Source organism: Dendronephthya gigantea, unplaced genomic scaffold, assembly GCF_004324835.1.
Source record: "Dendronephthya gigantea isolate DGI-Jeju-01 unplaced genomic scaffold, DenGig_1.0 000005F, whole genome shotgun sequence".
Lineage (NCBI taxonomy): Eukaryota > Metazoa > Cnidaria > Anthozoa > Malacalcyonacea > Nephtheidae > Dendronephthya > Dendronephthya gigantea.
Genome location: NW_021163015.1, coordinates 845967 through 863233, shown reverse-complemented (window position 1 = coordinate 863233; position 17267 = coordinate 845967). Strand labels below are relative to the sequence as shown.

At 37.8% G+C, this 17267-nt stretch overlaps 2 protein-coding genes across 2 annotated transcripts; one reads left to right on the top strand and one right to left on the bottom strand.

Annotated features, from left to right (window-relative positions):
* Nucleotides 1–7035: 7035 nt before the first annotated feature.
* LOC114516096 lies at nucleotides 7036–13089 on the top strand. Its single transcript, XM_028535471.1, has 6 exons — nucleotides 7036–8287; nucleotides 10150–10959; nucleotides 11479–11556; nucleotides 11708–11803; nucleotides 12099–12152; nucleotides 12316–13089. Exons 1-6 carry the CDS (start codon nucleotides 7390–7392, stop codon nucleotides 12354–12356), a joined length of 1977 nt encoding a protein of 658 aa, XP_028391272.1. The 5' UTR covers nucleotides 7036–7389; the 3' UTR covers nucleotides 12357–13089.
* A 106-nt stretch (nucleotides 13090–13195) lies between these two features.
* On the bottom strand, nucleotides 13196–17267 carry LOC114515848 (putative methyltransferase NSUN6). Its single transcript, XM_028535171.1, has 10 exons — nucleotides 17081–17267; nucleotides 16482–16628; nucleotides 15691–15889; nucleotides 15024–15180; nucleotides 14708–14868; nucleotides 14385–14425; nucleotides 14145–14283; nucleotides 13911–14068; nucleotides 13620–13745; nucleotides 13196–13471 (listed from the first exon to the last, which is right to left on the bottom strand). The coding sequence occupies exons 1-10, from the start codon at nucleotides 17159–17161 to the stop codon at nucleotides 13301–13303; spliced, it is 1380 nt and encodes a 459-aa protein (XP_028390972.1). The 5' UTR covers nucleotides 17162–17267; the 3' UTR covers nucleotides 13196–13300.

Genomic DNA, 17267 nt, shown 5'->3' with positions numbered 1-17267 from the left:
TGCAAAACAGTTTTTTTATACAAAAATCTTCAAAACAATTCAGTACAATTTAGTTACTCTAAAATTCCTTAGATTTCCTTGATTCATTTTTGGCCCTTTTCCCCTCCTTGAAACTCCTTTTTTCGGTCAAAATAGTTAAAAAGGAAATTTCCTTCAATGTGGAAACACGCCGACAGAACTCCAACCACCTGCGGATTTAGGCGACTTAAGCCGAATGCCATTTATAGACATTAAAAAGGACTAAAAAATGCCTCCGATGACTGTCATGACTGACAATAAAGTTTAATACCAGTTAAAATAGTAAATAGTCAATATTGTTTGGTTCTGATTTTTGATAGTTTGCTTAAAAAGGGACTAAAAAGTCATTTTAAAAAAACTTAACGTCCCTCATCTCTCCCGCCTCCCGCCCTCGCATGACTCCCGCATCCCGCCCCGTCTCCTCCCGCTTCCCGCCCACCTCCCGCCCTTATTCTCCCGGGTTCCCGCCCCCTGTCCCCCCCCACTGGCTATGCCTCGCGTCAAATTTAAGAATATAATATAAGGCGTTTCAAAAGTGTAATTTTACCCGACAAAACTGTCTGCATGTCCGCGTATACATGCATTGCCTTGTGGCATTCTGCCTCAATTAAACTACCTGGCGCTTTTTATATATCTTGCTTGTGGCAACCTTTTTGGCGGCTTTCATTACACTTCATGTGTGTCTCTCGGGGAAATATAGTTTTTGTTTGCCTGAAAACAAAACTCACTATTTCAGAAAAATGCATTAAGTGTTTTGCTGCATAGCAATGATACACCAGAAAAGACCATATATTCACACGATAGTTAATTTTCACAAATAATTTTTTGTTCATGCACTTATTAAATTGAATTACCGAACCTGTTTTACAACTTCGCGAGAATTCTTGTTCGTTTTTATGTATTTTCTGTTTAGTTTGACAAATCACATTGTTTATAAAGTTTCGCACCATATTTCTTTCTCTAAGCGAGCAAGCGGGAAATGTCGCATTTATCTAAGACACGTGACCACGAATCGACCAATCACAATTAGTATAAGCTCTAGCGTGTAACAAATAGCGCAATTTTTTACATACAACCCGGGATCATGGCATCGACTGATTTAGATTTAAAGGATGCATGCATGTCAGGCGAAAAACAGTCGAAGAATGATCTGTAGGGTCGAAATCCTGTTTGTCTTTGTCCACTAAAGGCCCACACAGACAGAACGCGATTTGGCAACGATTTTTTTCCCATAGGCAAATAAAGTTTAACTTATCATGATATTTTTGTTGATTATTTAACGATAATACATTAGCCTTTGATGAAAGTGCTTCTACCAACCTTCAGGAAAGATTTTTCTAGATTGTTATTGAAATTATATATAGTCACTACATATATATAGCCTGATATAAGAACCTCGAAGACTGAATATTGTACATCCAAATACAGTCTGTGCACAAGACAAAACATGCATTGTTGTCTATACCCCGCGGGTATATATTGGCTTGTTTACACGCTAGTAAAAATATAATAGATAGATAGAATTCTTTATTATTCTTACAAGAATAGTACTCAAAACACACGTTTGAGTTTACAGCGTTTTCTAAGATTAAATATATTACAGGATAAGATTTACTGTTATTTACATAATTTTAACTATTAATTACTATAAAACTAAGACAATAATTGGCTGTAATCTACAAGACCAAGACAATAATAAGTGGATTTATTATACAAATTTAAAAAGGCATCTGTTTATGAAAGTGCGTTTATAACGTTCGGTTCTTATTAGAGGTAACTCGAACTCATGTCCCCTCTGTCTTAATTGTCTATTTAACTTATTCGGCAACAATTCTTGTAATGCATTATTTTTATTGTTTGTAATATTCTTCCATAATCCTGTCTCTACAATAATTTCTTTAAAATCATACTTTTCTGATATGTAACCATTTCGATATGCACGGCCAATGAATTTTTCGATTTGATCAATGTACTTGCTATGGGTGCCTCCCCAAAGTTCAATCCGTAAACAAATAACGACATTATTAAGCTTTTGAATAAAAGGTCTAACTGTTTGGTTTGTATACCATAATACTTACAAACTCTCAATATGTACATTCTTCCTCCTGCTTTGCTAATCATTTCATTAAAGTGTAAGTCCCATTTATCAGGTACATTTTCCAACGTTATTCCCAATAATTCCAGCCATGATTTACGTACGATATTTGGAATGGGAGTCGGTAAGGGTGTTGGGATTTTACTTTGTATGACCATTTCATATGTTTTTTCCATATTGAGCTGCATTCTATTTCTTTCGGACCATTCTTTAATATTGCTTACCTCATCATTGATGTATCTCCATATCATACCCGGGGATTTCTAATGTCAAGTCGTCAGCAAATTTCACTAATTCATTTTGGGTGTTGACTGTTTTAATATCATTTACCATTATCGAAAACAGTACTGGACCCAACACAGTTCCTTGAGGAACTCCTCTATTGATGTTAACGTAGTTTGTTCTAATTCCATCAACCTTTACTCTTTGATGACGATTCCAAGAAACTAATAATCCAGTTAATAATATATGGATTAAGAGGAAGGTTTTTCAATTTGCTACAAAGGATGTCATGCGGCACACTGTCAAAGGCTTTCTTTAAGTCGAATGAAAACTCTCACATATCTGGCACCGTCTTCCAGCCATTTTAATGCCATATGTTGGCACTTAATCAGGGCCATTATAGTGTTGTGGCCGTTTTTATAAGCAAATTGGTCTGAATCAATAATGTCATGAAGAATGTGCAATTTCGGCTTTATATATACATTTCTCAAATATTCTCATGATTATGTCGGTCAAGGAGATGGGTCTTAACCGATTGCAATTCTCTACAGTCGATTCCTTAGGTATTGGTACAATATCAGCTCTTTTCCAAGCTCTCGGGACGTTAGCATTTCTCAAAGATAAATTGAATATTTGTGTGATGGTTGGTGCTAATTCGACTCCAAACTCTTTCCAAAACCAATGTGGTAAGTCGTCGGGGCCTGCCGATGTACGTTTTTGATTTTGAAGAAACTTGGAGACCATTTCTACTGTTAACTTAGGAACTCTGGTACCTTCTGGAATTTCTTGTAACTCTGGTGCCGTGTAAAGTGGGTCGGTACAAACATCATGGAAGAAATTATTTATCTCATCGGTCGATGAAAGATGTAACTGGTATTTTGTTATCAGTTCTTCCTGTAATTTTATTTATATTTGACCACCAGTCTTTTGTTCCAGATTTGTATTTTTTATTTTCATTCCGTACGGCGTGGAGTTGATTTCTTCGAATAAGTTTATTTATTTGGGTTTGTAACCGAATATTAGCCTCACTGTCTCTGGCTTTAATTGCTTTCTTCCTTTGTTTTAATAAATGTTTTACTAGGGGAGATATAAACGGCGGGTCTCTAGTGGATGTGCGAACTTTAATCGTCGGAAAACTTTTCTCAAATTTAGGCTCGATAATTTTGTAAAACTTTTCGACCATCTCGTCCAATGAATGTTCCTTATTTATATCATTCCAGTCAACATCTTCTAGTTCTTTCCACATAATTAGTTTTCTATGCTGCCTTACATCTCTGATATATGAGTCTTTTCTTTTTGCTTTTACAACATCTCGAGGGTATGCTATAATCATTTTGTGGTCTGATCTTACTAAGCTTTTTACAACTTTTACTTTTTTCCAATAGTGTGGAATGTTCGTGATAAAAAGATCTAGAATGTTATCTCCTCTAGTAGGTTTTTTAACTATCTGGAACAGAGATTGTTGGTTTAATAGTGAACAAATATTCAGTTTGTTCAAATCGCCTGCAATTATGATTTTAATGTTAGGCAATGACGATAATAGCTGTTCGCATGAGTCAGTCAAGAATTCAACAAGATCATCAGAGTTGTATGTATGATCGGGAGGATGGTATATAGAGGCCACATGAAAACTTGAGTTTTCAGTTGTAATTTTGGCCCATAGGCACTCAAAGCTATTTGTCAGATTTGGTAGCGGCTCCATCTTCCAATCATTTCGGCATATAATTGCCACGCCACCACCACGACGATTAATTCGATCTTTTCTTAAGATTGAATACCCAGAGGGACATATAAGAGAATTGCATACAGAAGAATTTAACCAAGTTTCAGATATAAAACAAATATCAATGTTATTGCTTTTAATGTCTGCATACAAGGCCGGATGAGCGTCTGGTTTTACAATTGATCGTGTATTCAGTACTAAGCATTGTGGGATTTGCTTGGTTTGCTAGGTTCACACTTTGCAATATTTACGTACTTAAGGTTGCGATGCCGGTTAGCTGTGTTCCGCGCATTTTGCCTAGATCTTGGCCATGAGCGCGAGAAGATATTCTGACTTGAATTGTGTGAGCCATTACACGTACGTTGATAAAATTCCCTTATGGGTTAAATTTATTTCACGCTTCGCAAGATGCTCCTCCTTTGGGCGCCAAGGCTTACAAGTAACAAATTTTGGCCAGAAATTATCTTCTTGCACGAGTGAACTAGCAGCCAGGGGGACATGGATCTTCGATGAAAGGGTTCCACTGCGCCGACTAGGGAAAATGGAGATATATGTTGGGACTATATTTTTCTTCTTTAGTAAGATAAATCTGATTTTCTTTCACGTCTTGGGCGATACCAGATAGAAAAAATTTCTTTATTTTTCTTCGCTTTCGCTCTACTCCGATAAAACCATCGGACTCGCTAGAAGGCACCTTGTTTCTGCTTGGTGATTTCTGCAGGTTTACCTTAGGTTTATTACTCGTATCAATTGCATGAGATGACTTTACAGTGTTTGCGTAAGTTAATTTACATTCTTGCGATGAAGTCGGCTCAGCACTTGTTGTATCATTATTAGGTTTTAACTGTTCGTTCTCACTTAATTTCACGACAACAAGGCTATCATTGGTATTTTCGCATGCATCATCAATAACAATGGGTTCTTGATTAGTGAGATCGTTAACAGATTCCGACCCATTGTTCATATTAGGATTTGCGGAATCGTTCAAGACAAAAGGCTTCACAATTGTTGCATCATTAATGTTATCTTGATTAACATATTCAAATTGTTCGCTCGCTTCATTCAGAGGCGCTGCCGAGTTTAAATCGTCTTGGCCGCCTTTATCTTTATCCATAAAGCTCTGGAAATGCGAAATCACCGATGTTATGTGAGAAATCGTCCCCGATAGAGCCCGAATCGCTTCCGAGTTTACCAACTGGCCTTGTTGAAGGTCATCTAGAATTACATTGACTGTAGACGATTGCATGCCCGACTGCCGAGCGTCCAAAATGGGAGCTTCGGAAGAGCATATCAGCTTACAAAACTTTTGTGTAATCTCGTTCGCTCTCGCACCATCAAGGTACAAAAGATTCTTATTCTTTTTCCACAATATGGTAGATTCATCAAAAGTGAAAAGTTTCCTATCCCCACCAGGCTGCGACCATATTCCTTCGAGATCTAGGTCGTCCTTTGTGAACTGCTTTAAAGATTCGTAGTCGCCACTCCATGCAAAGCATAGTTTTCCGCTGAATGTTGACGCCATAAAAGTTAACACATTTAGTTGATCAGATTTATACCAATTATAAACGATAAAAGATCAGTTTATTTGAGAGACTTGTGGAGCTTCAAAACACACGTCTGAACTCGTCTTCAACCTCAACAACCTCCGCTGGCAGACGTCGGCGTTTTTCATAATAGACCAAATTGTATATATGTACAGTATATATATCTATATACTCTTTCTTTTCCTGTCGTTTTTAGCTCAAATGCACGATTTATGTATGTTGTCAACAAAATATAACCAGTGCATGCCATACGTTTGGCAGTATATTTGGCTCCTAGACGTTTGCAAAACAGGGATTCAAATGCAGGAAGGGTAATATTATAATGATTAATGTATACACAAATTATCATATTATATAGTTAAACCATGCATATATAACACTCTCTACGACCATGAATATAGACTACATGATGATGATGGATAGGAGCGCACTTCACACAAAACAGACCGTTAAAAAAAAATTTCAGTACAATAGACATGCATTTAAAATTGATTTTTTTTTCATGACAATCGATACATTTTAGAATGTTTGTGTCATCTGTTGCTTGCATGCCTCAGCGTAAAAGTTATACACAAACTTCGAAGAACGTTAATTGAGAAACTGTAATCTGTATGTTTATATAATTCACGGCTTGTTGTGAATGTATTCTTCTGTCTGGTAAACGAATTCGCTCAGACTCTTGATTTAGGCTGTTGCAAACAATGAGAGTATACATTCGAGTATTAACATCCAAGTAATTAAAAAATGCATTTGAAAATATTTGCAGAATTCCCAGATTAGGTTAACGGTTGGGGCGAGAGATTCACACGGAGTTCCACTTGATTTTATCACGCTACCTGCAATGAAGTTTATTCTTGATGAATGACTAAGCAGTTGAACGATACCGCACTACCGCAGGACCATATATAGTTTATACAAATCTTCAAACTAAACTTAACCCACAGCTCGTTCACAAAGTGGAGTTTGTATTACATATATTTTCTGAATGGGTCAAAAGGATCTCCATTTTATAACGTTTGAAAACTTTCAAGAAAACTGCATGTCACATATAGATATTACCCAAATATCGGCAGATTTTAATCCCGCATAATTAATCTTGTCAACCGTCAAAAGTATTGTTACGGCTACATTACAGCAACCTATGTTATAGCTTTATCATTTTTTCGGTAACATTTTTACGAACCGAAAGCTGAATTGAAATTTAGCAGTTAAACGCGATCATATCATGAGTGCAACTTCGATACACAATAAAATTTCTTTGTTTACCAACGTTTGTTGTGACATCAAGGAAATGTACCCCAGTGACAATATCGATTTTTTTTAATGTTGTAGATATCGCGCCTTTGTTTCAAAAGCAAGCATGGCAAAAGCGTTTATTAATAGCGTTTCTTGCAGACCTAATCTCGCTTTTATCATCGCACAATGAACCAGTTCATCGATGCATGTCTAAAAGCGTAAAATCGACAGGTGTCCATTGCGCCTCGTGTGCTCTTAATATGTAACCTGCTTTGCCACCAGCGTACGCGGTATGTCAGTAGCAGGTCAAAACCTGCAAGTTTGTCGTTTAAGCGCCTAAATTTTACCGCGATAAACAGAGTTGGAAGGCCAGGAAAGCTGCGAAACGACATTCTAACCGCCGTTGGCTTTGAAATATATTTCAAATCCGGAATCCCGTTTCGAAAATCAACGTTCGCTGAGGGTTTTATCCGCAAGGTTGTAAAACGACGTTAGGTTTGATCGGACACTCGCGTAGGCAAGTACGGGTGGAAAACACAGACTCTCGCAACATGGAAACGGAAAGATTGATAAAGGATTACGAGCATCAGGAAAGAAAACGCAAGGGTGCACACTTGGAGGCGATATTCGATAAGGCTGTCAAGAAACCCAGCCAAGTTACGAACGAAAATAACAACAAGGACAGGCCGGTAAATAAATACTCCATGGAATTGGCGTCCATGAGCAGCCCCGAAATCCCTCCTCATACGAGCGCGTTGGAAATTGCTGGAAAATCGCCTGTCAACCCTACAAACCTTTTGGAAAATAGTGTAAACGCGTTGGTAATCAGTGCTAGCGAATCTCTTGGGAACACCGGAAATCCCATGGGAAACACCCGATGCTCCCCCACGAATAGCAGAAGTCCCTCGGGTGTCGGTGTAAGTCCGTCAAGGAGTGCAAGGGGTTCTATGGAGAATCGTATGGAACATTCTATGAACTCCTCGGGGATTTCTCGAAATCCTTTGGAAAAATCGCGCAATTCCTCGGAGAATACACCACGCAATGTTGCATACCATGACGACCGTGATTCGAGTTGTACGACGCGAGAAGCGAGGGACGAGACCTCAGATAAGCAGGTCAAAGAAATGAATGGTGGCCATTACCCTGGGTTTAAGCCCATTGCACCGTCTAATACGGACTTTAATGCTACCAAAGAAGCTGGGATTTCCGAGTTTCAACCAACTGTCACCGTGAAACAGGAAAAGCCCGATGAAGCAACTCCGGTCCAAGTGATGCCCGTTCAGAACAAACTGGTCGAGAAAAGCTCTGGTCGGGTAGACAATGCAGATATCGGTGAAGACTGTTTAAAGTTTTTGTTGTTTTCAGGAAAACTGTATCATTGTGAAAGAATATCAGATCTCACTCACAGTTTTTCAAGATTTATTGGCGACAGTGTTCTGGGAAGAAAAGGTATTGCCATGACTTTCTTTTGCGTCTCATTAGTTAGAATAAAGCCCGTTTTTCACCCCCATTGTTATTATTATTTTACTATTGGCGAAATTTGACAAGCTGCTTGAGTTATATAAGGCCAATTTATGCTGGCAATTTTTCTTTTTCGCTGCGATTTTCCTCTCTTGATAGATAAGAGGTAGATACCATTAGAGCATTCATAACTGTTTGCTCTATTGCATTTATTACGGGCAGACTTTGGCAAGTGTAGACGAGCCTATAAAATTTTGTTTGATATATTTCAATTATGAAGGTAACTTGGCAGGAATAGCGAACTCCATGTATGCAGCTCGAACGGTAACTGGGCATAAACATGCCAATATAATTTATACAAACTTGATCTGACACGTCTGTAATCTGTATAAACTAAGGCTATTGAGAATTGCTTTTGATGTGGAAATTTCAAGACTAGCAAAACGATATATAGGACATGCAAATTCTAGGAAAAACTAAAAGTCGCTGTAGCTTCAATTCCCCTTTTTCAATTTATCGTTCTAGTTTTACTGAGGCCCAGCTATTCAATCGCACACACCAAAACAGACACGTTCACGAAATTTCTTCGAGAACACAGCGAAACTTTGACAAGTATTCCCTCCACATAAACTAACTGTTTTAGGAACTAAAAACCAATAGTTTAAACTGAAATTTGAATGGCGGTTTCAGAAAACAAGTATTTCACGAGAAACATGACTGTTGGGCTACCTATCGTAAAACCGAAGTATTTAGACCCAAGTTGTGATATTTCGATATTTATTGAAAAATCATATTATCAGACTAACTACGACTAAATATTATTAATCATGAGGTGTTATTACCAAAAAAGGACCTCGTGTCTTATTGCAATATCGCCAGCCTTGAGGCGAGTTTTCAAGTATTGAAAGGATAAAATGAAAAAATATTTATATAGTATTGAAAATGTTTGTTGATAAAATATTCGAACGGAAATGTGTAGCGTATCTTCAGACCTAATCAGGAGCTGTGGCGGGAAACGAATTCCATTTTGTTTTGCATCACAGTTATAAATTTCCTTTGTATATAAGAGAACATTTAGTCTCGTATAAGTCACTTCACTGCAAAAAGTGATGAGAACACGTATGAACGCACACACAGTAAGAACATGATTATACAATTGGAATAATACTCTGTCAGAAGAAATCTGAAACAGCTGAGACCGGCGATAGACAGACGTGGGCGTTTAGTGTGATCAACATCTTTTAAAAGTTAAATGTGTGGCAGAATGTTAAAGTTACCATTGTTTTGTTTTGTCTCATGTAAAATACCCAGTCGTTCTAAAAATTTTAAAGCAAAGGGTAATATATTTCACAAGATATTAAAAACTAGTTCAATCTAAAAATCGATTTCTTTTCAAAACTGGTTCCAGTCCTTTTTCGTTGTCTCATATCATCTGGCACCAGCGTCTCAAACTAATTAAGCCGCAGATACCGGTTGCCTAGTTTGTACGTACCGGCAGATGTAATATAATTCCTTTGATGCAATTTTCGCTCATTGATCAGATAGTACACTGATTGAATCGTATGTAGCTTGACTTAATGAAACTTCCAGCGGCCAGAACAGAGAAAAATACTACCTAACAAGTGTCGCTATCAACGCAGGACTTTGCGTTTTAGAGCCTGGTTCTTTCTTAGACCCTAATCAGTAAAACAAGAGTTACCCAGATGGACTGTTTATGAAAATCGGAGTTTCTTTAAGTGGCTCTCCGGAAGTTTGTTAATTATTCTGGTTTTGTTTTCGATATGTATAGTTGCTACATCGAGTGATTTATGAGGACAGTTGGGCTCAACTTTGCTCTTTCGACCTTTTAGGTAAGGTCGTGGTTCTACTTCTCTTTCATAAAACGCTACACGAAGTACTAAACTACGTAGTGGGCGTGGTGGATCACTATACCCTGGAAGAACACAATATCATCATCAAAATCATTAAACATCACTCCTATCCAACGACGACCTCGATTTCCACAAAGGAGGTGCAGAAAAGCACATCAAAACTCGTGGTTGGAACAAAGAAGCTCCTCTACAACCTTCAGTCACTACACGGGCCTGTTTATGGGGAACTTGTGAAAATTTTAGACGGTTTTGGGGCAAACTCTGCTGTGGATCATGCGAAAATAAGCGAATTTAACGCCATGGTTAATGCAAATGCCGATAGAATGGATGGCCAAATCTCGAACATTCTCGGCAAGGGAGCAATGTCGTATAGGAGCAGTTATACCAATAGGAATTTTGTCCCTGTGACTTACAGTCCTATTGCATCTAGGCTACCTCAAAGCAATCCTAGGTACAGCCCCCTGGCAAATCAAATTAGTAATACTACTCGGTATTCACCTGAAAAATCGCACGGGGGGTCGACGCACGGAATCTCACACGATAGATCGAAGACGTCTGAAGTGGAAATCGACAGCGGTTACCAAAGAAGAGTGAACACGTCATACTTTAGAGACGGGCATCACGTGAACACTGTGTCGGCCAATCAGACTGTTCGGATCACTCCTCGAACAGCCAGCAGCAATGTCGATCAGTTGCGAAGCGTAGCGGCGATGCCTGTTGTGCCAAGTGCTCGATTTCGTTCGGCGCTAGAAGATGGAAGTCTTGTCTCGCAGCGACGAAATGTTGAAGGTATATTTCTGTTATTTTCTCATCAATAAGAGTCCAGCGTGGATTATTATAACGAGTATAGTCGTTAACGAGAAAATTTTGTTTCATTTCTTTCAAATTCAACTTTCTCAAAAATGTTTGAACCATATCGATAACTTCCATCTTGTCTGTCTGATAACATTCCAACTTTTATCTCCATGAGGTCAATACAAAGTATAGGAAATAAAACACAGCACACCTCTCTGCTTACGTAGAAATCTCCTATGTAGAAACCTACATAAATGTTATAATCATTTGATGGAATCTTAGTAATAGAATCTCTGTGTAGATATTTCATCAACCAAAATGTCCAACTAGAATAAAGTCATGCCGCCTATTTGTTGTTTTTCGTCGGCATATGCCCGATTAATCATAATCTATTACTAATCTGACTGACTGATGCTTTAGCAAGGTGCTGTATGCTTGAGTAAACGAACCAGTTTTTCAGCACAGTAATTCAGGATTTAATATGATAAATCTCTTATTCTTGGGTTTCTATAGATCTCCAAACTGTGGCAGAATTATGCAAAGAAAAAATGAAACGGGATATGGCTGAACAAGAATTGAAATCCATCAAAGGTAAAATTATATGCCCCAAGGGATATAGGCATACTTTTCGAATGTTGTGATCATGGATCATTGAACAACGGCCATGCAACATATTCTCAATTTGTAGTGTTATTTGAATATTCGCTATTTTCATTTACATCCATGTTCGTCAACTCTATAGCTGCCTTTGAGGAATTCAAATCACAGATGCAGCAGCATCTTTCCCAAGTTGAGGAACGCATGGTTTTGCTTGAAGCTGAGAACCGAACACTCAAAGGTATAGTACACAGCTTTGGAAGCAACCATGGTGCGAATAACCACCGCAAGTACATAGTTTTACGATAAACATTATGTAGGGGAAGGTGCATGCAGAGGCCTCGGGTAATTTCTATTAGTTCAACGCACATCAAGCTCCCATGCATATATGCACCCCTGCTAAAATGGAACCTCCATCCAAAACCGCTATCATCGGAGCCCAACCCTGGCGACTAGCGTGGTAATAGCAAGTATATTCGTATTATTTTCAAGGACTTTGTTTAGAATGCTTTAAATTTTGAACCCCCTCTCTTTAGGTAAACTTTCAAACATGCACCAAAATAATGGTTTTGCTGAAAAGAAATACCACGGTTCGTATCTTATACCTATCATTTGTAATTTGTATACAAAGTGGAATAAACATATATTCGCCCATGGCCATACGGCCGTAAAAATAGTTAAATAATATTAATAGTTAAAAACAAGGAGACGTCCTTGTGAGAGGCTCCTGAAAAGGTTCTTTATACATTTTAGAATTACGCAGTCAACTTGAAGAGCTTTTGAAATCGACATAAAGAACTTAATTAGGGACATTGATTCAGGAATCCTGGAGTAGATCCCTGCTAAAAGTTGTAAAAATATAGTATATTAAATGCAGGTATATTGTACTCTTTTTCGTTTGGGTAAAACTTTATAAACTGGCACAAAGCGCCAACCCGATTAATTCATCAGATTTAATATTGCTTTAAAAGCGCCAGTTCTAACAATATTTAGTGACATAATTTTTCAATTATGATCTACGATTCAATGCAGCTGGTTATAGGCGTTGTATACAACTGGCCGCAAGACAAGTGCCAACTTAGTTGACTTCTTTCTTGTTTATTTTGTAACTGTTCACGATGTTTACGCATCATTGGCATTGCGCAGCTGGCAATTAAAATACAACAGCTCCACAACAATAGTGAAAGAGTTATTTAAAACATTTCTTGAAACCAAGATGGCAGCCATTCAAACCACTTATTTTAAATGCACTGTGTCTAAAACTCAATTGCAATGGTACGTACATTGTACATAGAATATAAATATACACATGAATCAGGTTTATAAAATCATTTTTATGAATTGCATCCAGCACAGATGTGGTGAAAATTGTTTTTGAAGACACCTGTGCATCGTTTGTCAGCAGCAGTTTGGCGGGTAGAAGTGAAACCAACAATGTGGGATTTTAACGGTTTAAGATTTGAATGGATTTAGAAATAGGTTCAGAAATAGGATATTAATAGCAGTTCGCATTGTATATTTGCAACATGCGAAATCAGATGATTTTAAAGAATTTGACTAGATCAGACACCAACTAACAAACTCGTATTTAGCGAGAATTAATATCATTCAACATATCTAAAAATCATGAAATCGTTTTCCTTTAATTTTATATTATATTATGGTTTTCCTTTAATTTTATATCAGGCATCGTTATCGTCTTCTGATATCAAAATTTCCTAATATGTTTCCACATGTATCACGTCGTTTCCTTCTTATAAAACTTTGCAATAAAGAAGCCAATTGTATCACAGTCGGTCGGAGGTCTACATTGTTTATCTATATCAAGCGGATCAAATCTTTGAACTAATCGCCTTTGTTCTTCTGACAAACCGCAGTTCGCTAATCCAAAACCGCCAATGTGGATATCCTGAAGGTAAAGAATCAATATTAAACTCTCGGTTTATTTATTTTAGTATTTTGTTTATTAAATAACTCAGCTATAAATTAGCTTTTAAATGTTTTAGGAAAATGCTGTTGCTCATGAAAAGATTACGTATTCCGTATCTATTACTCACTTGTTTAACTAACTGTAAGCAAGGGAATTTATCTAGTGCCCAGGCCACTTGTCTTTCATTCTCTTCGGATGGTATCGTGCACGTGGAGTAGACTAAAGTTCCACCAGTTTTTAACAATCGTACAGCCTAGAAAAATCATTGATACTATTTATATGCCATGTCAGGAAACTGGTGTAGCTAGAATTTAAAAACACTCTGAGCTGTCATTTGTAATTGGTCAAATGTCTTGACAAAGCATTCTGGTCTGTGGGTAAGGTCTGAAATGTTGCATATTCCAATACATTTACCTACCGTGTTTAGGAGTTTTCTCTGGTAGATTGGAAACGACTCCAGTTCCTGACGGGATTTTCTAATTAATGAATGCTGAGGCCGCTGGCCCAAAGCACTGCAGGGGCCATCAAGGAGAATGCGATCAAATGTGCCGGCTGCGAAAGGTGGCTTGTCTAATTCTAAATTATTTAAAATTATATAATAAGGATTCTGCTGTATTCTTGGGGCTCTTGGTTGTCTTAGAGTTCAATTCACCTTTTTTTCCCTCGACATCACAAATGGCCTTCGTTGCATCCCATAGAAATGGCTTGATACTGGTTAAGTTTAAGTTCTGTATATTTCGTATGATTTTGTCAATTTTCGGTTTACTTTTGTCCAAAGCAAATATTACACCCTGCAGACACAATAAAACGATTGAAATGAATCAATTCGTTGGTATCGCTCATAACACATCTAGGGCTAGCCAGATGAATGAAGCTGAATTATTTTGCTCACCTTATCTTGCATAATTTGAGCAATGTGGGTCGTTTTTCCACCTAAAATGTTGAGTTTGATTCAAAATAACTAATATGCAATAGGTCGCTTTCAAACACGGTATGGCCACATCGTGTGAACACAACTGAATTTGCATCGATGGATAGATAAGCCCCCTCCAGATTTTTTTAAGAACAGATTCTGGACAAAATCTTAGATAAACCCACTTATTGGCCCTAATGAGAATCAACGAGCTTTGTTTTGGCTTTAGGGTTGAGTTTATCATAGTTAGAGTTTATATAGCATTTAGAGACAAATCAGTGAAGTATGGAATTGTCGCTCACCTGGGGCAGCGCACATATCAAGAATTGTCTCCCCAGGCCTTGGCGCGAGTGCATGTGACGTCACAACTGATGGTAGGTTTTGTAAGAACGCACAGTGTGATGAGTATCCATTTAGGGATGGCAAGGGATATAATGGCTCTGTCATGCTTACAGCAATGCCACTAAATCAGGAAAATGGCAAATTTTTCAGAAAGAGTAACATACTTAATACTTCTACCAGCTAGGGGCGTTTGAATTCAATTTACTGCTGTTTTACTGAGATTGTTCAAAATAAACCAGCCATAAATAAACCATAGTAGAAATCACAGCTATTTACCTGGGTGCAGTGTCAACACAGAATATTTCATTTCGTGCCAGTTCAGCTCTCCCATTTCCAACAAATATTTTTCTTCCACCAAATTTCTTAGTCAACCCTTTCCTGCACTGACCATCAACATCAGAATACACCGAGACAACGTCACCTCTTTTCATACCTGCGCAAATACGGCAGCGTTTGGCGTACATTAAATTTGCCCTTTTTTGGGGGGGGGGTTCAATATACCACCAGGTATGCCAACCAGAAACTTTTTGTTGTTGTAACCCATAATACTAGCTTGAACTCAGCCAACTCAGTGCTGTGTATAGTCTGACAAGGTAAGATATTTTATGAACTTTTAGCTAGACTATTGTCACTAATCCTATACTCAATCGACTAGTCCGGCACTTTTTGTTTCGTAACGTTTTATTTGCTATTAAGCCTATTTCAAATAATGCTATTTGGCAATTAGGAGCAGTTACCATAAGTCCGACTAACTGAAGAACAGAAGATTTAAACTAAATCTGTTGGAGTTTGCACTAGCGCCGTTGCATAAGCCACAGGAAATTGTGACGAATCAGCTCACAATTATGGATGCAGCTCAGAATGATAGATCAATGCAGCTGCTTACAGCATGCTTTGTGCCGCACTATATTTAAAACCCAGATTGTTTTATCTGGAAACTAACCAATAGGAGCTGCTATTACACCCGGTGCAAAAACGTGGGCTCCTCTCAACACAGCGGTACCGCACTGACAACCAACAATTACTTCATTTGGGCATTCTTTGGGTTTGCTTGAAACATCAACAGCAGACACCAGCAAAATATCTGGTATGTGTGGATGCCCTGTCGCGTTGAAAGATTGTCCTGACCCATAGGGGTACTCCTAAAATATGTCACGTAAGAGATGGAACGCATTTGAGGTGGGAAAATATTTTTTGTGTAATTTCATCAATAGACAGCCCAAATTTGCGTGATATTTTGAAGTTTGAACACGGTAAATTTTTCGGCAATCTGTCAACATAGTGAAATGATGACAAACTTGCGCGATAATTTGAACGCGATAAATTTTTCGGCAATTTGTCAACATAATATAAATATAATGGCATTATTATTGCTAAAAAATCTATCGTGTTCAAATTATGATGCAAGTTTGGGTTGCTCTTTTGTTTTATGTGCTAGCTGAATAAGTACAGCTGTTGGATGTTGAAATATGGCATCGTTTCCTCAGACTGACTGACTGAGGTATAGCTACAGGGGAGAATAGAGGGTTTGGACCCTCCCACTTTTAATTTGAATCAAATTTCTCATTTGTCTAATACAATATGGTAGCTGTAGTCAATCATGGTACCTGTAGTCAATTGGGACTATGTCCTGTGTGGCCGCCTTTTGCCAAATTGTAAATATTTTATTTCTGCAATAAAGTGATTAGAAAGAAAGAAAGAAAGAAAATATGTACAGGAGATGTACAGTACTACCTGTTCTAAATAATTCTGAAGAGATGACTTTGCTTCAGCAATTGAACATTGCAGGGTATTAATTCTGACAACTGTATACTTTGGTGGCTTGGAAAGGTTGTTAAAAATTCTCCCAAGAATTTCTTTTTTGGAATCAAGACCATTTTCCTGTCAATATTAAACAAAGCATATTTTTATGTTTCATGGGATCTGTACTAGCTGAGATGTCAGGAATCTGCATGACCAGCTATTTGCTTGATATTGCACACAATGGTCAAATAAAATGGGATTGTGACATGGATGTTGGGGTCATACGAAATGTAATAAATTTATAATACAAATGGGGTCTTGGGGAAGGTGGCGTGATCCAACTTGGTTCCTATATATAGCCTTGTTGCCTGCAGAGGCCTCCTTGCCACCTATAAACAGCTTCTAAAGATCTTGTTAAAGTCAATTTTAGTAGGTGGATATGAATTATTAATTAATAGCTTCAGTTTGATGATTACAAACTTCAGCTCAAATTCCATAAAACTATCCTAAGCTTCAGGCAAGTCTGGGCATGATTATCTCTAGTTATCAATTATAATATGCTACTATCCTAATATATACCATATTCAAACCTTATCTGAGCTTATTGTTGAATAAGTTCTATCCCACAAATACTCTTTCAGATCATCAGATACATCATCCCATGTTTCCATTTTAAATCATCACGAACACTCCATTCAAAACTCCCACTACCTTAGTACCCTTCCTTTCACCTTTTCATCCATTTAGTCATTACGTCATCAACTTTCGTTCGCGCTT